This window comes from Manis javanica, chromosome 2 (genome assembly GCF_040802235.1).
Source record: "Manis javanica isolate MJ-LG chromosome 2, MJ_LKY, whole genome shotgun sequence".
Lineage (NCBI taxonomy): Eukaryota > Metazoa > Chordata > Mammalia > Pholidota > Manidae > Manis > Manis javanica.
The window spans coordinates 12,229,826-12,251,076 of record NC_133157.1 but is presented as its reverse complement, the minus strand read 5'-3'; the positions used below and the strand labels follow the sequence as shown (position 1 = coordinate 12,251,076).

The 21,251-nt window shown below is 41.1% G+C and overlaps 1 protein-coding gene and 1 pseudogene across 1 annotated transcript; both read left to right on the top strand.

Moving 5' to 3' along the window:
- Positions 1-12,617: 12,617 nt before the first annotated feature.
- LOC108405304 (olfactory receptor 1J4-like) lies at positions 12,618-13,567 on the top strand (annotated as a pseudogene).
- A 4,875-nt stretch (positions 13,568-18,442) lies between these two features.
- Positions 18,443-19,387, top strand: LOC108405057 (olfactory receptor 1J4-like). Its single transcript, XM_037022257.2, has one exon. The coding sequence runs from the start codon at positions 18,443-18,445 to the stop codon at positions 19,385-19,387; it is 945 nt and encodes a 314-aa protein (XP_036878152.2).
- The last annotated feature ends 1,864 nt before the right edge of the window (positions 19,388-21,251 follow it).

The following is a 21,251-nucleotide window of genomic DNA, read 5'->3' as shown; positions in this document are numbered from 1 at the left end:
ATTTGACCCAGAAATTTCACTTCTAGGAATTTACCTGAAGAAAACCAGATCCCTGATTCGACAAGACATATGTACCCCTATGTTTACTGCAGCAGTATTTACAATAGCCAAGATATGGAAGCAACCTAAGTACTCATCAATAGCTGAATGGAAAAAGAAGAATGTGGTACATATACAATAGAATATTACTCAGCCATAAAAAGAAAAGAAATCCTACCATTTGCAAAAACATGAATGGAGCTGGAGGGTATTATGCTCAATGAAATAAGCCAGGTGGAGAAAGATAAGCAGCAAATGACTTCACTAATTTGTGGAACATAAAACAAAGCAAAACTGAAGGAATAAAATGGCAGCAGACTCACAGACTCCAAGAAGGGACTAGCTATTACCAAAAGGAAGGGGGTGGGGAGCAGACGAGAAGGGGATTTAGGGGCATTATAATTAGCACTCACAATATAGATAGGTCATGGGGAAGCCAGAACAGCACAGAGGAGACAAGTAGTGACTCTATAGCATCTTACTACATTGATAGACAGTAACTGTAGTGGAGAGGGGCCGGGGTGAGGACTTGATAATATGGGTGAATGTTGAAACCACAAGGTTGTTCATGTGAAGCCTTTGTAAGATTGTATATCAATGATACTTTAATAACAAAAGAAAAGGGGGGTGGTTTGGAGGCACATGCCGTCATCAGGAGACTGAGGCTGGAGATGTAGTTGTTTGCTCAAGGCCATTAAGGAGTGAACAGCGGTCAGGATTTGAACCCCAGGATTTGACTCTGTCTGAAGCTCATACTTTTGATCCATCTGGGACACCGCCTCATGTTTTGTTGTATAGATTGTGGTAATTCCTACATGTACTACCACTCTTTCCCCTGAGCTGAGAAGCTGGCTTCTCCCATGTTCAGAATCTGTCCTTGTTGTTGCAAGAGAGGTGCCTAGCCTTCTGGGAGGTACAGAGGGTGGAACTTGAAATGTTGACTATCCATGATCAGCTGGACAAATGCAGGTGGACACGGTTGGCCGTGCATGGCTGGGGCCCGTCTGGTGTGTGCTGTGGTGGGTGCGCAGTGCACAGTCCTCTGGAGGTAACACAAAAGATGGGGGTTGGTTTGTCCTTCCTCACCTGCTCACAAGCTGATTTCTCATGTTTTATGAATAACAAGTGAGATACCATTTTGAAAAATCTGTCAACATACATCAATATTCACAAGTGAGTCTTTTGTGAAGGGGTTGGATGGGAAATTTAAAAAATGGGTAGAGACTTGGAGAAATTGATGGGGTGAATGTCCCAGGTTGTAGATGTGAGCACCGCCTATGCTGATGAGCAGAGAAAGGGAGAGGGTTCAGGATCTAAGGACCAGGAAGAACAGATCTCAGAGCACAAGCTGAGTGGATCAGGCTGCGAATGCAATAGGTTTTTTTCTCCTTACTGATGGAGTTTTGCTCCCACCAAAACCTACAGTGTAAATGGCCTGAAGGTCAAACTGCCGGGATTAAAACCAAAAGCCAGATGGAAGTTACAGTCGGACCTTAGAACATCTTAATCCATGAAATATGTGAAACTACCAGGGAGGGAGGAGTGAGCACCAAACGGGGCTGGTGTGGCCAGGGGGCGGCCAGCTGCTGGAGCTCACCTCCAGATCCAGATGCTTCTCGGTCCTCCCGGTGTCTTCAGAGGCTGGTGGGCACCACATCTGCTGATCAGCTCCACACCCGCTTCTCAGCAGAAGGGTGGCCCTCCTGTGGCTCCCGTGGAGCTGCGGGCTGGTGGGTAAGGAGAGGCGCCGGCAGGAGGGAGGCCTTGGCTCCGAAGGATGGCGCAGTTCCCACCAGCCTCAAACCCCGACCTCTTCCTGAAGTGCGGCCCCTGCCTGCTGCTGCTTCCCCAGCCCCCCAGCCCTGAAGGCAGGCGCCCTGAGGAGGCGGCAAGGCCTCTCCTGGTTGGGGAAGTGCAGTCAGCTTCTCATGGGTCTGAGCCCTGCGGGCCGCACTCTCTGGGGTCCTGTTAGGCAGAGGAAGTTGTGGGGTGATGGCCTCCCAGGGGGTTTTGTCCTTGGGGCTGTCTGCCAAGAAGCAGAGTGGGGCCCTGACAGCAGAGCAGCCTCCAGTGGGAGAGGGGGCCCTGAGGCTTCCTGCTGAGATGTTGGGGCCACTCTCAGCACTTCTGGCCTCAGTGAGTATCTCAAGGGTGTGCTTGAATTTCCTCAACTGTGGCTCCTCAAGGGCAGACAAATGTTGACGAGGGAACATGTTTTTGTGTTTGGGCATTCTGACGTGGACTGGGGTGCGTTCTGGAACCGGGCAGCTGATGGGTCAGTGTGGGAAGGTTGCCATGTGCCGGGGAACAGTGGGGGTGGATCTGTGATGTGCTTGTGTGTTCCAGGGCCTGGGGAGACATGTGGATTACTTTTCTGTGTGTGGGATTTTGTACAGGGTAGTTTACATATGTTAAATCACAGAGTCAGGCAACGTTTACTGAGATGTTTAGGAAAGGGACTTTGGAAAAATCACGAATGAGAGTGTAGGCTCAGAGCAGTGTTTTGAGGGTTAATGTTGAGGAAAGGAGACACTGAAGAAGGCTGGTTTCCACTTAGTTGTTTTTACAAGCTACCTACTTCTATGAGCATCAGTTTTTTCATCTTAGAAGTGAGACTAAAAACTATTCCTAGCATTGAATAGAGAGGATTGAATTCCCATTGAATTCCCTTTTGACTTTTATATAGAGACTACTTTGTATCTTGTTGAATGTCATTTATAAAAATGTGTAGGAAATATAAATACACTCAGCCGCTGCCCTCCATATAGACCACACTCACACACAGCACATGTCTCTTTTCCCTTAGCCTTGAGTTTAATTTTTGATTTTTAAGCTGCATATTCAAAGTAAGGACTGCAGAGATGGAAAGCCTTGGGTTGAGTCCTATCTCTGCTAGCTCTTCAGGTAGCCTTCTTTCTTCCTACTCATGCAACAACTTCATCTATTTGTTTGTTTATTTATTATTCATTTCTAAAGTTATGGATATGCAATTACCATATAGCATGGTGTGAGTTTACAGTGTCCAAGGCAATGATTTGATATATATATATATATATATTGCAAAATGGTTGCCATGATAATGTTAGTTGGCACATTTATTACCTCACATAGTCACAACTTCTTTTTTTTATGGCGTATTATGGCAAGAAGTCTTAAAATCCACTCTTGGCAATTTTCAAATACACACTACAGTCTGTTAACTCTAGTCACCATGCTGCAAATTACATCTGCCAAACTTGTTCACTTACAGCCAATGCTTGTGCTCTCTGACCACCTTCGTCCATTTCTCCCACCCCTACTCCTGACTCCTCATCTATTTCTTACGAGTTCTGCTGTTTTAGATTCCACGTATTAGGGAGAGAATACAGTATCTATGTTTCTCTGTCTAACTCTTCATTCAGCATAATGTCCTCAAGGTCCACCATGTTGTTGCCACAGGACTTCCTTTTTTATAGCTGAATAATATTCCAATATTATTACCCACACAGACATTTACTTTACCCATTATACACTCTATCCATGTAACATATATTTTCATCATCCAATCACACACTGATGGACATTTAAGTTGTTTCCATGTTTTGGTTCTTCCAATAAGGCTGCAGTGAACATCGGAGCATAGATATCTCTTAAGGTAGTGATTCCATTTCCTTCAGGTAAGTACCCAGAAGTCAAATTACTGGGTTGTATGGCACTTCTGTTTTTAATTTTTAGAGGAACCTGCATACTGGTGTCCACAGTGTCTGCATCCATATCCATTCCCACCAACAGTGCACAGGGCTCCCTTCTGTCCACATCCTCACCAGCACTCATTCTGTCTTGCCTTTTTGATAGTAGCCATTCTATCAAGGGTCAGGTGACATCTCCTTTTGGTTTTCACTTATATTTCCCTGGTGATTAGTGATGCTGACATCTATAGATGTAGCCTTTGGACATTTGAATTATTTCTTTGGAAAAATGTATATTCAGGCCCCTTTGCTTTTTTTAGCTAGGTTTTTTTGGTTTTCGTTTGTTGCTCTTGAGCTATATGAGTTCCTCAACTATTCTGGGTGTTATCCTTTTATCAGATGTGTGATTTGCAAATATTTTGTCCCATTCTGTAGGTCCCCATTCATTTTGTTGATTTTTCTTTTGCTGTGTAGAAGGTTTTTGGTTTGATGTAGTTCCACTTGTTTTTATTTGCTTTTTAATTTTTTTTTGACATGTCAAAGATTTTATTTTACTTATTAATTAATGAGGGAATCAACAAGATGTTACATGTGGTTCAAGGAGAACTCAAAAATCATACACACTGTAGGTCATCAATCAACTGCATTGCCACCTCCATAATTTTCATTTCTGTGGACAAGAATCACTTGCATTACTATCAATAATCAAGTAAATCAAGTGAATTGATTATAATAGCTTCTGGTAGATGTAACAGTGATTTATTTTTGCTTTTGTTGCTTGTGCTTTGGGTGTCACATCCATACATCATTGCCAGCATCAATGTTTATTAGCTTTTTTAGTTTTTAAAAGTTTTTTGGTAGAGTCTTCAGGATTTTTCTCTATATACAATCATGTCATCTGCAAACAGAGACACTTTTACTTCTTCCTTTCCAATTCTGATGCCTTTTATTTATTTTTCTTGTCTGATTGCTCTAGCGAGGACTCCCAGTTCTCTGTTGAATAGGGGTGATGAGAGTGGGCATCCTTGTCTTGATCTAATCTGAGAGGAACAGTTTTAACCTTTCACCACTGTATATGATGTTAGCTGTGGGCTGGTCATATATGTCCTTTATTATGTTAAGATATATCCTTGTATATACAACTTATTGAGGTTTTCATCATGAATAGATGTTGCATTTTATCAAATTATTTTTCTGCAGCTATTGAAAGGATTGTATGATTGAAATGATCGTGTCAAATTTGTAGACTTACATCCTTCTCTCTCAGGTATAAATTCCCTTTGATCATGGTGTATGGTTCCTTTAATGTGCTGTTGAATTTGGTTTGCTCATATATTGTTTTTCTAATTTTGTTTAGATGTTTGTCTGTGTGTTCTGAGCTTCTTTAGGAGGATTATTCTAATTTCTCTGTCAGATAGTTCATAGATTTCAGTTCTTTACAGTTAAGCAGCCTTATTAGTTTCCTTTGGTAGTGTCATGTTACCTGGGTCTTCATGATCCTAGATTCCTTACACTGGTATCTGTGCATTTGAATAAGTACTCTCCTCTTCTATACTTCACAGATTTCTAAAAGAAACTGAAAGAAATGAAAGGGTTTTAGCAGAAAAAGTGACATGATATGACCTACACTTACAAAGAACACTATGTTTGCCATGTTGGGAACAGACAGTAGGATGGGGAGGGCAGAAACTGGGATTCCAGTTAGGAGGCAGTTTCAGTAATCCAGGTGACAGATCATGGTGGGTCGGACAAAGGTCATGGCACTGAAGGTGGCAGTGAAGGTAGATGTTTTGTGAATATAGAACCCACAAGATTTTGAGATAGACTGGTTATGCATAGGCGAGAGAGAAACTAGTCCACAGTGACTCCAGGGCTCTTGGCCTGAGTGTGCGGAAGGGCAGAGTGTGCATTGATTCAGATGGGGAAGCTTGTGGGTGACAAGTTCAGAGAAGATCCGCAATTTGGTTATTGACATGTGCAGTCTCTGATATTTATGAGACGTCCAAGCAGAGATGTCAAACAGGCAGTAGGTGTCCTAGTCACAAGTTCAGGGGACAGGCCCACCTGCTGAGTAATAATGCATACCCCAAAGGTTTTGTCAGGACTAAGATGATGCTCATAAAGCACTTACTGCAGTGACTGGCACATGGCACATCCTTTTCACACATTTCCTTCCCCTTTAAATAACCCCTACTTGTGTCACTAGGGTTTAGAGGTCCATGGTTGTTTGGCTACTTAATGTGTGAGATAACTTTTTAAAACAGAATTTTGAAAGCTCTTTTTTTGCCGGTGGTTTTGGATATAGCAAGGTGATGTGATGTGTGGTGGCCCTGGGAGTGGCTGTGGCATTTATGTGTATCTGGCTGTGGGGGAACCTGACCAGTTGCCTAGAAGATGGTTATTCCACACGCCCCTGGGTTTCTGCTTTGGCCATCATTCTGGCTCATCTGGAATCAGTCACTTCCAATTTCCTTTCCTCCCTTTACTGGACTGTCTGTGGCACGTAAAGAACTGAAATATCCCAGTGGAAGAAAGCAGCAGGAGCCACAGTGCATGAGTTTTGTGTTCAACTGAATAATTTAGGGACATAAAAACAAAATAAACCCAAATATATCTGATATGAGGTGATAGTAAATGTATGAATAGAAAACAATGAAAATGAAAAAAAGGTGTCATTTATAAACAAAGCAAAAGCTGGTTCTATGAAAATATTAGTAAAATGGTCATGTGACTTGCAAAACTTTCTATGAAAAATGGGAGATGCAAATAAACAATATTAACAATAGAAAGAGACAAGATTACATATAAAACAATTGTTTAAATGACAGTAAATTAAATTTATGCATGATTTAATGGTAACACATTTGAAACTAACCAAATTTTTTCAAGAACAAATAGGAAATAAAAATGGAACATCAAAATCAAAATAAAAATATCTTCATTTTGCTAAAGCAATGGAATCTGTAGGTACAAATCCTCTGTTAAAAAACTAGTAGGGGATTTCAACTGATTATACTAGAGAATACTCAAAGAAAAGATTGTTTTAATCTTATCCAAACTTTTCTATAGAATGGTCAGAGTGAACACAGTCTCAAATCTTTTTTTTTCAAATCTCTTTAGAAAGCATAAAAAAGGAAAATTAGATACTATTCTCTCATGATCATAAATGCAAAAGTCATAGGCAAACTAGCAAAGCAAATAAAAGAATGTATATAAGCTATACATCATGACCAGATTGGGTTTATTCCAGGAATACAAAGATGATTTAATATTAGAAAAATCTATAATGAAATTCATCCCATTAACAGAATAAAAGAGAAAAATCACATCACCAGCTCAACAGATACAATAATACCACTTGGTTAATGCATCTATACAATGATAAACACTCTTAGCAAACTAGGAATGAAAAGAAACTTCCTTAACTTGTAAAAGTATCTACCAAAAATTTATAAAAAAGCTTGAGCATTAATAGTAAAATGTTACAAGCAACCCCTTTAAGATCAGGAACAAGACAAGGATGCTCACACTCACTGCTTCTATTTAACATGACGGTGAAGGTCATAGGGACTGTAATCACTACAGTAATATAAAAGAAAGACAGATACACCAACAAAAAACTGCTAATATATTTTTCCCGAAAGATGTAAGTTACTAGAGCAATAAAAATTATAAGGTACCCAAGAACAAGCCTAACAAAAATGCATGACTTTTAAGGATGAAATAATTTAACTTTATTGAAACACAAATAAATTTTATGCTAATGAATAGGGAGACACAATATTGTCCAGCTATCAGTTCTCCTCCAAATAATCTGTAAACTTATTGCAGTTCCAATCAAGTCTCAAGAACTGCTTGTATGGAATTCAGCAAGCTAATTCTATAATATATATATAATAATAGAGGATAATGAATAGTCAAAACAATCTTGAGGAATAAGATAGGACACATGCCCTTATCAGATACCAATATTTATTAAAATGCTACAAAAATTAAGAGACTATAGCATTTGTCTACAAATAAAGCAACAGACCCATCCTGTTGGGTTATTGAGTTTGATTGGATTTAATTTATATTGATTTGGGAAAAACTAATGTATTTATAAAATTGAATCTTCAACTGGAAACATGGAGTGTCTCTCTTAAATTTAGGTCTTCTTTCCTTTGAGACCAAAAACTTAATAGATTTTGGTTTTCACATGTAAGTTTATGGAGTTAATTTTTGTATGTGCCCTCCACATTCACATGTGGGTTTTAACTGTCTCTTCAGAAACTTACTGAGATAAATCTAAGTCTGTCCATCTATCTTTCCCTGGGAAGCAGACAGATTTCTGAGTGGTGGTGGTGGTGGAAATGGGGATCTCTAAGGGGAACTGAAGCTGAGAGAGGGCTGGATAGGAGTGAGTGGCTGAGAGGGGCAAGTACCAGAGGGCCAGAGCAGAGACCCAGGCAATGCGGCCCGTCCTGCACCCTGCTTTTCAGTGGGGCAGCTGTGTGCTGAACTACTGAGTCACTTAGCTCATCAGGGCTTAGAGTTGAGCTTTTGTTCACTACAGAGCCCAGAACATTCTGCTGTTGAAATTATGGAAGGTAGAAGAGACTTGATCCCTGCACAAACCCTTGGGCCAGACACAGTCCTTGGTCGGGTGAAAGTTTCAGATTTACCAAACTCTCCATCTCTCTGTCTCTCTTTCTAAATTATTGTGATGAATTTCATAAAGCTAGAAAAACTGATTATAGAAGTTCTTTAAAATAAGAAGTATACTAAAGGAATCAGCCATTGAACGGGAAAAACTTACTTCCAGGAAACTGTGTGGAAACCAGTGCCTTGCACAGCACTTGGAGGGAATGAAAAAGATGTGGTTTTCTGGAGAAGAGGAAGAGAGGACAAGAATGAAGGGACCGGAGGCCAAGAACTGGCAGACCTTGAGCCGATTACTGAGTCACACGGAAGTCTCAGAGGTTGAGAGTTGCACAGGGTAAAGAAATGGATACAACCCAACATCCATGACCCATGTGGGTCACCCCTGTGGACTTACAGGGCTTGTGATGTGTGTCAGGAACCAGCTGAAACAGGTCAGAGGAGCAGAGAGCTTCATGAGCATGCTCGAAGGGGTTCTGGCCAGGATTCCCGCCTGCCCATCTGCTTCCTTGGGTCCCTTTTCATGTCTTTGTTTCTCAAACGATAGATAAAAGAGTTCAGCGTGGAGGTCAGCACCGTGCAGATGGCTGTTGCCACACGGTCCCCTAACAGTGTAGCTGGACAGGGCTGTAGGCATAGAAGATGCTTCCATAAAACAGGAGTGCCACAGTAAAAGGAAAACCGCAGGTGAAGAAGACCGTGTGTTTCCTAGCAGCTGAGGGCATCCTGGGAACCACAGGGAGGGTTCAAATATGAGAAAGAGACTTAGAAAGGGGGTCACCCAAACAATCAGTCTTTATTGTGACTTCATTGACAAATGTGGAGGAGCAGGACAGTTTGAGCAGAGGGCTGATGTTACAGAGGAAGCGGTGGATGACACTGGAGCCACAGAAGGTGAGAAGATCAGCGGGAGTGTGTGGGAGTGAGTGGGAGTGAAGAAATGAGCAAGAGCCTGGGGCAAACGGATTGTACGTTAACTGTGTGCTTCAGCATGAATCATCTCATTTAATCTCAACATAACTTCATGGTGACAATGGAATTACTATCTGCACCTTACAGCTGATGAAAGGGTGAAGAAGTTACTTAATTTGTTCAGGACCAACACTTAGTGAGTGGCATAGCCCAGAGCCAGGTCTCTAGAGTGCTGAGCCGAAGGACTCAATTGGCCCCTTCTTCACTCTCCTGGAAAAGGCACCTCTCCACGCCCAAGGGAGACAAGGCACCTGCCTGTGGATGTGAAGTTAAAGCTATACTGATGCTGTCCTGGTAGCAAGTGTAAGTGGTCGGGGGTTTTCAGAAGCCAGGCTTTCTATTCCTGGACTATAGTGTGCTGTTGGGACAGACTGACCCAGTGCATTGGCAACACTGGTGCTGGTGGATGACTAAGTCGCTCCTACTTCTCAGTGGAACTATGTGCAGGCACAGAGGGAGCCCAGGGACACCCTCTCAGGTGGTTCTGGCAGCTCAGTCCCTCCAGCCCCTGCACAGGCTCTTCCCCAGGGTCTGATAGGAATTGGAGGCAATTAGTCTACTTTGATTCTTTCCTTAACTGGGAGCTTAGGGACTTTTTATGAATCCTTTCTGAGGTTTGTAGGGTGGTATTCTCCTGACTTGTTCTGGAGCTCAAGGACAGACACAGTGAGCTCAGGGGTCATGGGCTCCAAAGGCTTTCTTCTTGCATTTTGTTCAGCAGAAGCTGGGGACTCAGGAAACGAAATTTGGTTTAGAAGATGCCTGAGCTCATGAAGGAGAGGCACAGGTCGGAGGGAGCCGGGAATTCTAAGTGAGCAAGATGGGCCTTTGGGTCTAGAGGTCTGCCTGTGCATTCCATGTGGGTCTATGTGGTGTCTCTTTACTTGGGTAATGTGGATATACACGTTTTCTTCATGAGTTTGTGTGTGTGTGTATGTGCATGTGTGTTTATTATGTGTGTGTGCTTGTGTTTATGTGTGTGCGTGTGTGATGTGTAGTTGACTTCCAATCTTCTCCCCTCTGAGACCTAGCACGTACTCTAAAGAAGAGTTGCCACATTAAGCAAGTACAGGGCGTGTATGTGTGATTAGGGGTCTCCTGCTCAGGCCCTTTGCTCTCCAATATTTGCCCTATTCTCCTTCTTAAATTCCTACATTTCCATCCTTGGACAGACATCAGAGTTAAGGAAAGGAGACTGCAGAGTCTGAGGAGAGACAAGTGTGCTCCCCAATCTGTAGAAGAAGGTTCCTGAATTTATCCATGACTAGCAATAGGTGAGAGGACTTGAAATCTCTACTCTGTAATGTATGTGTGATCTTGCATTTTGCTTATGAGTTATATTTGCATGGGATTCCAAATGTTTAGAACATGGGTGTGTGTGTTTGCTTTTTGTTTTATTTGCGGGTAATGTTTATGCGGTTCCTGTGAGCAAATGGGGTCCAAAATGCCTCACTCACTGACCACCTTCACCTGTGTGGGGTATAGGCCAGTGAAGGCTGGAATATCTCATTTTGTAATGAAGCTGTGTATGTGTGATCACGTATGCTGTTTGTTGCCTGCCTGTGAAGATGCATATGTGTGCAATGGTGTATTTCTTGTAGGATTTTTGTGCAATGAGTGTGAATCTTTTTTTGTTTAATATGTGTATTTGCATTCAGATATTCAGAGTGTGAGTTTGTATAACTGATATGTTCTTTTTATGTGTTGATGGTTGTTTTATGTTTGTGTTGAGATTATATGTGTTTGTGTATGTTTATGTGGATTATTTGTGTGTTGTGTGTCCAATGTTGTATATTTTTTGTGAGTTTTGTTTTTACGACTCTTTGGCTAACTGAGCCATATAGCTACTATCCATGGGTCACAGGTGGTAAGCAGTCACAAGTCAGCAGTTAAAGTGGGCACACGTGTGTGTGTGTGTGTGTATGTGTGTGTGTATGACATGTACATGTTTTAGGGGCTTCAGGTTCACTCCTGTGAACTTGAAGATTTCCTTAACTGTCCACAGCGTATGTCAGTGAGCAGCCATGCCTCCACATAAGGCTCAAGTCACTGCCCTTCTTGGTGGCCATGAATCAAGATATCTAGTGTCCCTGAGCAAGTTTGTGGTCCCTAAGAAGACTTTCTGTCCTGTCCTATACTTGAGTGAGAATGTCAGTCATGACTCCGTCTTCAGGGGTATGTGGTAATCCTCAGCTCTAACTGAACTTCCAAATAAATACTGAATCTGGATTCCACCATCAAAGAGCTGAGTCACCGTAGGTAAGTCACTTATCTCTTCAGCTTCAGTTTTCACATCTATAAAATGAGGACATAAAATTTACTTTGTGTACCAAACAGTCCCTAAGTATGGAATTATTGTTTTCAGAGAAGTTAAAGCATGTGAATGTCCTTTAAACTGTATGATGTATAAAGGAGTGAGTGGCAAGTTTTTCTTAGAGGGAGTTCAGGACATTTTAGACCAACGTAGCTGACTTCTCTGTGTATTCTAACTAATGAGGGTATAATTTACATGCAGCATGTATAATGAAGGTATTGCTTAAAAGCAAGGATTCTGGTCACACGGACATAGGTTGCAATTCCATCTGTTGCACTTAACTGTGTGTACCTTTGCACATTGAAGTAATGTACACTTTTGATTCCCCATAGTTAAAAGGAATATAGTAATACTCATTAGGGCTATGGTGATGGTTTAATTTGAAAGCGCCTATCAAACATTGGCATAGTGTCTGGCATTATTATTAAGATTGGTTTGGAAACCTGGATTGGATACTTTTGATAGCAGCGAACTTTAAATGACTCAAAACAGGTAGGACCCAGCCAATGCCTCAGAAAGCCTGTGACAGAGCTTTAGTGATTCTGTTCCAACCTAGGGAGTTTCATGTCCCTTTTAAGAGGAAATGACTGATACCTCTTTCCTGGTACCCATTTCATCTTGGGAAATCACTGAGGTTTGAACCTTGTTTGATATAGAGATGTAACCTCCTTGAACAAAGAGATTTCCCTTTTCTTGTTCGCTATCATGTACCTAATATAGGACAAAGCTGTTCAATCAATGTTTGTTCCATAAAGAATGAATGCCCTTTGGTTCCTCAGGAAGAAACTTGATTATGTAAGGGTTTGATGTGTCACTGGAGCCAGAGTGGGACAGACTGATTTATGCACCAACAGTGGTGGGAAATAAACAGAAAAGCAGTTGAAATTAAGGATTTGCATACTAAAAATGACATTGCTATAATGTTATGGCATGTTCGCTGACATTTCCCACTTCCCCCAATTCCCAGCAGAGGGAAGAACAGCATGGGAGACAAGAACAGGTGTGAGAACCAGAGCAGCGTGTCTGAGTTCCTCCTCCTGGGGCTCCCCATTCCCCCGGAGCAGCAGGGCATGTTCTTCGCCCTGTTCCTGGGCATGTACCTGACCACGGTGCTGGGGAACCTGCTCATCATCCTGTCGTCAGGCTGGACTCGCGCCTCCACACCCCCATGTACTTCTTCCTCAGCCACCTGGCCCTGTCTAATGTCTCCCTTTCATCTATCCCAGTTCCAAAGATGCTCATGAACATGCAGACATGGCAGCAATCCATTCCCTATATGGGGTGCATCTTTCAGATGTATTTCTTCATACTTTTTGGTTGTCTTGACAATTTCCTTCTTGCAGTGATGGCATATGACAGGTGTGTGGCCATCTGTCAGCCACTCCACTACACGACTGTCACGAGGCAGCAGCTCTGTACCTCATTAGTAGCTGGGTCCTGGTTCTTCTGGTGCATCCATGCCCTGTTGCACACCCTCCTCTTGGTCCAACTGTCCTTCTGTGCTGGTAACACCATCCCCCACTTCTTCTGTGACCTCCCTGTGCTGCTGAAGATGAGCTGCTCAGACATCTCACTCAAGGAGCTGATCATCTTTACTGAGGGAGGAATGCTTTTTGTCCTGCCTTTGAGTAGTATCTTGGGCTCATATGTCCATATAGGGACCAGTGTCCTGAGGGTCCCCTCCACTAAGAGACTCTGTAAAGCCTTGTCTACCTGTGGCTCCCACCTCTCTGTGGTGTCTTTATACTATGGGACACTCGCAGGTGTTTACTTTTTCTCCTCATCAGGGGGCTCCAGTGACAAAGACATCATTGCTTCCGTCATGTATACAGTAGTCACCCCCATGCTGAATCCCTTCATCTACAGCCTGAGGAACAGAGATATAAAACAGGCCCTAGAAATACTTGTAAGTAGGGTTAACTTCTTTAAGTGACCATCACTAAATCCTCGTATTGTAGTCATGAGCACAATGGATGTATCTTCTACAATTATTGTATGGTTGAAACTCCATGTGACTTTAAAAGAGTAGAAATTCTGCTGTCACATACAGTGTTGTTAATATGTCAACTTGGTCAAATTTGTTACTTGGATCGTTAAGTATTCTTTATCCTTAATTAATTTTTTCTGCTTGTTCATCATCTCTTACCAGGTAGGTGCAAAATCTTACACAAATATGTCGTGCAATTCTAATTGTGGATTTGTTTTTTCTCCTTTCAGTTACGTCAGTTATTGCTTATATATTTTCTATACCATTATATTGAAGGCATGCCAGTTTAGCCTCATGATCCGTTCCTGGGGCACCGACTCTTTCGCAGTGGTGTGCCGAAGCTGGCTCGCCTTGGTTTTCGGCTGATTGTGGAGCACTTCTTTCCAACTCCGTATTCAGGGGCATCATGTTGGTAGATTGAAATCAGCCAGAATGGGGATAATGACACTACTTGAAAACGGACAAATGCTATAACACAATGGACATCCATTTTTAAAATTATTTATCAGCACACACTACATTTATAATTAGGACATATTTCTCTATCTCTAGCAAAGAGATAAGGCTCCTACCTTAACATCTTATGTACTTCTTCTGATGTTAATGTAGACATACCAGCTTTCATTTAGTTATTGTGTTCATGGTGTTTCTTTTCCATCACTTCAACTTTTCTATGTTCTAATATTTCTGAGGTGTCCTTACTAACAGTGTAAGGCTGGATTTTGCTCTTTATGTGTAGATTGATATTCACTGTGTTTGTGGAGAATTTGATCTATTAACTTCGAATGTAATCATGAGAATTTGAATTTCTATTTTCCATATTTCTGTGCTTTCTCTTTGAGTCATCTCTTTCATATTTATTCTCTTCTCTCTCCTTTTTGATTAAATATATATTTTTTCATTCCATTTCTCCCTCTGTTAACTTATTAATCCTATATTATTGTTATTTTATAATTCTTTCCTGTGTATTTTTCACAATATTATATTGGCTTCAAATATACAACATTGTGATTCTGCAGTTATCTACATTATTAGATGTTCACCCCAGCTAGTGTAGTTACTGTCAACGGGGACAGATGTTACAGAATTATTGACTATATTCTTTATGCTATACTTTCATCCCATTGACTAATTTATATTATGATTGAAGTTTTATATTTCTTAATCCCTTTTTTCTGTGCTTTATGTAGAGATTACATTTTGCTTTCTCTTTAAAATTTTTAAAAATTGTAGTACAATATATATAACATGAAATATACCATTCTACTGCTTGAGGCATACAATTCAGTGGCATTTACTGTATTCATTACCACTACTTCATTCATACAAACTCCATGGAACAACAATGCAATTGAGGACATTGCAGCTATGAAAAATAGTATCAAAGATACTATAAGTCAATATGGAGAGATTTCCAAGGTATATTGTTAAATGGAAGAGAAAAATATGTAAAAGAGCATCGATAGCTTGTTAATTTTTGTGTAAAAATGAAGAAAAAAATATACATGTATCTTCCCATTTGAACAAAAAAAAACACAGGAAGAATAAATCAGAAACTAGTGAGATTGCTTATCTACAGGAGTTGGATGGGAATGGGGTAAAAAAGATGGGGAGATGAATCTATCTATTTGTATGGCTCTGACTATGTTATCTTTTACCTACTAAAAGATAAATAGAAGAGGATTGGGAATAAAGCAAAAGAGAATAAGACAAAACAAATGAACCTAATTATATTTCAAACTAATACTATAATTAGACTAAAGGAAAAAAATAACTAACCTAAGTAATTCTTGAACAGAGAATTTTATCTAAATAATCTCACAATAAAGAAAAAACTGTAAACAGAAATTTTAAGTTGCAGTTAACTTGTCATTAACAGTGGTATGAAGTCAAGATTCTGAAATTACTTAACATGTATTCAGAGATTCATCCTCAGATCACTTATATATCTACCCAAATGATACTTACTAGTTGCAAAGGTTAAAATAGTAACTTTACAGTAGAGAACCTGGCAGATACCACCATAACTAATTGCTCAAAGATAAAATCACTAGTAAGTGGAAACATTGGTATGGTAAGTTTTTGAGACATATACACTGTATTACATATACCTGCTGAACTTCTAAGCCTGAAATATACATGTTTACAGAAGGTAAACATAGTAAAATGTTAATCATTGGGGAATCTGGGTGAATTGTGTACAGGAATTTTTTCTATAATTTTACAACTATTCTATATGCCTGAAATCATTTCAAAATAGAAAGTTAAAAACCCCTTTGTCCCAGCTGGAACATGTCCAAGAAGAAAGGAGTCCAGGGCATTGCTGGCATCTGAGACACCTGCCCGTGGGACTCCAGTCCCCTGGCTCTGGATAGGTGGCTCCTGAAAGAACAGTAAGAAATCAGCCAGAAGCCTGGGGAATTGTTTCAGTCCTGCCATTGGTAATTAAAATGTTGTCTTGACTCATTTTCTGGCACTGGTTAAGGAACATGAAAGTCTGTACAAGTGCTGAGGCTACAGGTATTTCTCCTGTTAGTCTGGGTACTGAGTTTCCTGCAAAGAAGCTGAGGATTTGGGCAACAGTCTAGAAGAGGTGTTTCAGGTCACCAATGACAAGCACAGGTCAGAGGGAGCTGGAAATCTGTACTTGGAGATGGATCTGCCTGTGTGCTCCTGGGTTTGTGTATGAGTATCTCTGTTCATGGGTGTGTGTGTCTGTGTGAATTATGTGTGCTTGTGTATATTTCGTAGTTGCATGTGTGTGTGCACTACATACCTGACTGGCAGCCTGATTCTTTCCCTGAGTTAGACCCAATCTGGGCTCTGTTTTAGCACTAGGTTATATAAACCAAGTTATCAGCCTCCTAATGTGTCAGTAGGGACTCTTGATTCATGCCTGTGACCTTGAACATTTGTATCACAGCTGAGTGGATTAGAGCTCAGCACCGGGGGGTAAGATTGTTGTCTCTGGGTTTGGAGAAGAGGACACCCCATCTTTGAAGGAACAGAGTCCGAGGGGATCACACCTCTGCTTTCAGTGTGTATTGGTGACATGTGTGGGATGCATCTGGGTGTGAGAGCAGCACGTGTACTGCATGTCTGCACCATGTGTGTTTTACTACGTGCGTGGATGCTGGCAGTGGTTTAATGATGGTGCCTGTGATGGAAAAGGCTTAACTGCCCCCCGCTGATGACCTCCCCGGGAAGGGGGTGGGTCAGAAGGGGCCAAAGCTCGCCTCTCAGCGATGGGAGTGTGTGTGCCTCTTGTTGTAGTGTGTGTATGGTGGGTGTGCATGTGTGTTTGTGGGCATCTGATTTGCATCCATGGCCTCAAATATTTCCTTGCGTGCCCTCCTGAGGCACTGCTGGCTGTGGTAACCAACTCAAGTCACTCTGTTTCCTGAAAAGGATCTGCTATCCTTTTCAGAAACCTGAATGGACTGAGTCATTCAGAATTTTGTAACCCTTTACTTTCACTAAACGTCCCAGGCAAAAAACCTCCAGGCATCGTGCTGTGTGAAGTTAGAGTGGTGAGACCATGGGAAAATTATGTAACTCTTTGGCCTCAGATTCCACATCTACAAAATGGAAAGAATTACACATGCCTTGTGAACTTCACAGGCCCTCAGTAAATATTTATTGTTTAAATGGAAGTTAAGGTGAAATCTTTTTTCCAGTGGGAAAGTATATAAATATGAATGAATGAAATGACTTAGGAAGAGGACTAAGAAAATTCTGGACAACACTGGCTTCCTAGCAGTTCTGAAATAATAGAAGGTGTTTGCTCCTCTAATCAGTGAAAGGAAAAGTTCTCATGTGTGGTGGTTAAGAGGACTGGCTCTGAGCGCAGTCATTAGACCCAATCACATGAAATAGCCAATACTTGGTAATTTTTAATCAACAGAAAATGGTAATACATAAAGGTTGTTACATAAATTATATATTATGTGTATTATATAGAATGTATGTTATAGATGCATATATAAGCACATATGTGTGTGTGTGCATGTCTGTTCCCACTGCAGTGTTATATGCTTATGCAGTTTGTATCATTTATATTTCCATTCTTCAAAGCTAAAATAGATTAGTGCAGATTAACATTAGAAGATTTTTAAAAATCTGGGAATGGAGGCTGGTGTATGGATATAATTAGGGGATGTGGGTAAAGCCCTTAGTCTAGTACCTAAATGCTCACCATTATTATATAAGGTACTTTATGAACTGTTTTGGTTTGGGAGCTATTCGGGCATCAAGCAGCTCTAAATGACCACACCACCCGTTTCTACAGGGCTGATGAGTTTAGGGCTGTGGGTCAATGGGACAGGCCAGCTCACAGGAGGAGAGTGACAGCGCTCCAACACCACCTCAGCACCGGAGTCTCACGTTACGTTAATGCAGAAACAACTGACACCAGTTTGCTGGGGCTCATCTACTATTCCTGCCACGGTGAGCTGTTATGATTTGACTTGTCTAGTGTAGGAAACCTTGCTCATCAATAGAGGGCAGGGGCTTTGCCTGTCTTGTTCATTGCTGCTTTCTCCATCCTTAGCAGAGGTCCCCATATAGACTCCATATTCAGTGAGTAAGGGTTGAATAAAACAGCAAACACCCTCTTGCTTCTGTGCAATGAGCTCTTGCTGGCGGCTCTTAGGTGTGATGCTTTCCTGGAGCCCGGCTGGGCTAGAGTGAAGATGTGTGCATTCACAGTGTGACAAACTAGTAGGAGTGTAGTTAAAAAGGCCTTGTTTTCCTGGAGAATTACAGTATGAGATGCAAGGGTCCTGCTCAACCTTTTTAGGTTCCTGAGATTCCCAAACCTGAATGAGTCCCGAGAACCAGAGCAGCGTGTCCGAGTTCCTCCTCCTGGGGCTCCCCGTCCCCCCGGAGCAGCAGGGCGTGCTCTTCGCCCTGTTCCTGGGCATGTACCTGACCACGGTGCTGGGGAACCTGCTCATCATCCTGCTCGTCAGGCTGGACTTGCGCCTCCACACCCCCATGTACGTTCTCCTCAGCCACCTGGCCCTCTCTGACATTTCTCTTTCATCTGTCACTGTCCCAAAGATGTTGACAAACATGTATGCTCAGGATCACTCCATCCCTTATGCTGGGTGCCTTTCACAAATTTATTTGTTTGTTCATTTTAGTTGTCTTGACAGTTTTCTTCTTGCAGTGATGGCATATGACAGGTATGTGGCTGTGTGTCACCCTCTCCACTACACCAGCATCATGAGGGATGAGGTGTGTATCACCCTTGTAGCTGGGTGCTGGTTTTTCTCTTGTACCCACGCTCTGTTGCACACCCTCCTCATGAACCAGTTGTCCTTCTGTGCAGGGACCATCATTCCCCACTTCTATTGTGATCTTGACATTGTGCTCAAGTCCTCCTGCTCAGACACCTCCCTCAATGAGCTGCTCATCCTCATTGAAGGTGGACTGCTCTTCATTGTGACAGTGGGTGCCATCTTGGGCTCATATATCCGCATCGCGGTCATCATCCTGAAGGTCCCCTCCCTCAAACGGATCTCCAAAGCCTTGTCTACCTGTGGCTCCCACCTCTTCGTAGTGTGTTTATACTATGGGACATTTGCAGGTGTTTACTTTTTCTCCTCATCAGGCAAGTCCAAAGACAAGGACGTCATTGCCTCTGTGATGTACATAATTGTCACCCCCATGCTGAACCCCTTCATCTACAGCCTGAGGAATAACGATATGAAACGTGCTCTTCAGAAAATTTTCAGAGCCAAGGACACCCCTTGGTGTCATTAATTCAATCCCCCTGTACTGGGCACTCACGGGGGCTGTAAAATAGGTCTCCTCAAAAGTTGTAACTTGGCCGGCTCTTTAATGGTCCTGTGAACTCTTAACATTCTCTACCATTTTACATTTCCTCTTGTATTTATGTTCGCCTGATCTTTTTCCCTACCTGGCCTCTGAATTCTGTTTGTTAATCCACCGCAGTGGAACTGCAAGCCCTCTCATACCCTGATAATGTCCTCTGAGAGCTTGTGAAACTTTGGAGCTCACTTCTTTGGACTTTAAGAAGTTTACCAATATTAATTTTTTTCTTTACAACCTTCTGTATCTGGTGTTGATGCCCATACACATTAATCTGAGTTTTCATAATACCACTCATTTCATGTGTGAGAAATTCAGAAGTTCCCAAACTGCTGTGTATATGACAGAGAGAAGAATAACTGTCACACAGGCATTTGTTAAGCACTTAAATATATGTTTATGAACTCCTCAGCAGAGTCGTTTAAAGAGGGTGTTTATTCAGTTCACTGTTACAGAGAATCAAACTAAAGCCTAGGGAGATCCAGTAAGTAGTCGTCCCAAGACTTAACCTCAAACATGTGGACTTCAAAATATCAGGTGTTTACCTCACTACTTTGTTGCCATTATCCTGATTTCAAGTACAATTGGCTAGTTTGGCTGTTTTGTACATGAAGCATAGAGTATGTACTCTTTGGTCTTTTTCCATATAGTTATGGTTAACTCATTCACATGGTTCACATATTTTAGTTGTATCTGTTTGCCTTTATGTAGTCATCCATTCCAGTTTTGATTGACATTTGGGTCATTCCCAGTTTAATTTAAAAAAAATTGTGTGTATACCTAGCAATAAAGTTTTTGGAAGAAAATTTGTGTTTATTTCAATGACTTAATAGATAATATAAAAAAAGTTAGACAAAATGTTTGTACCAGTTTACAGTGCTCCCTGTAATATATAAAAAGGTGTGGTCCACTTCCTTGCCAACATTTATACTGTCCATCTTTTCTGCTGTACACATTCTTAAGGGTCTGTAGAAGTACTGGGTTGTGGTTTTAATTTGTATTTGTCTGATAACTCATGAATTTATCTCCTTGCCTACGCTTATTGGTCTTTTGGGTATGTGCTCTTATTTAATGGTCTATTCCTAATCATTTGCTGCTGTTTTATTTGATAGTCTGTTTTTTCGTATTTGTTTCTAGGAGTTCTTTATGTATCGTAGATAAAAGTCCTTTGCTGGATATATGTATTGAGGATTTAGTCTGTCATTATGTTGCTTGCTTTTTCAAAATATTAGTGGGTCTTTTGATGAATGGAGTTGTGCATCTTAATGTAGTCATATGTATAAAAATTTTTCCTATGTGGCTAACTCTGTGTCTTATTTAAGAAACTTTTGACTACCGAAAGATCTTACAGGTATTCCCTTAAGTTTTAATCTTAAAAAAATTCTTGTTTTGCCTTGAATATATGTATCTAAAGTCCATCTAGGTTCATTTTTGGCAAAGGTTCTAAGATAAGGATACAAATTAACTTTCTTCCATATGGATACCCAATAGATAAACAATAATAAATTATTAAAAATTGCATCATTTCACTAGTTGATCAAGTGTGCAACATAACCAACTTCTCTGTCATTTACACAGGTAGATCAATTTTTAATTATTTTGTGCTAGAGCTCACAGTGCAGATAATGAAGATTCATTGTACAGCAGTTACAGTTACAGTTAGACACAAGAATGAGGTAGAGAGACCAGGTCAGGATAGATGGCTTACATAGTATTGCATCTAAAAGGTAGAGGGGGTACTTCCTATGCATAAAATTCATATCTTAGGATATTTAAATAAAAGATATTATTAAAA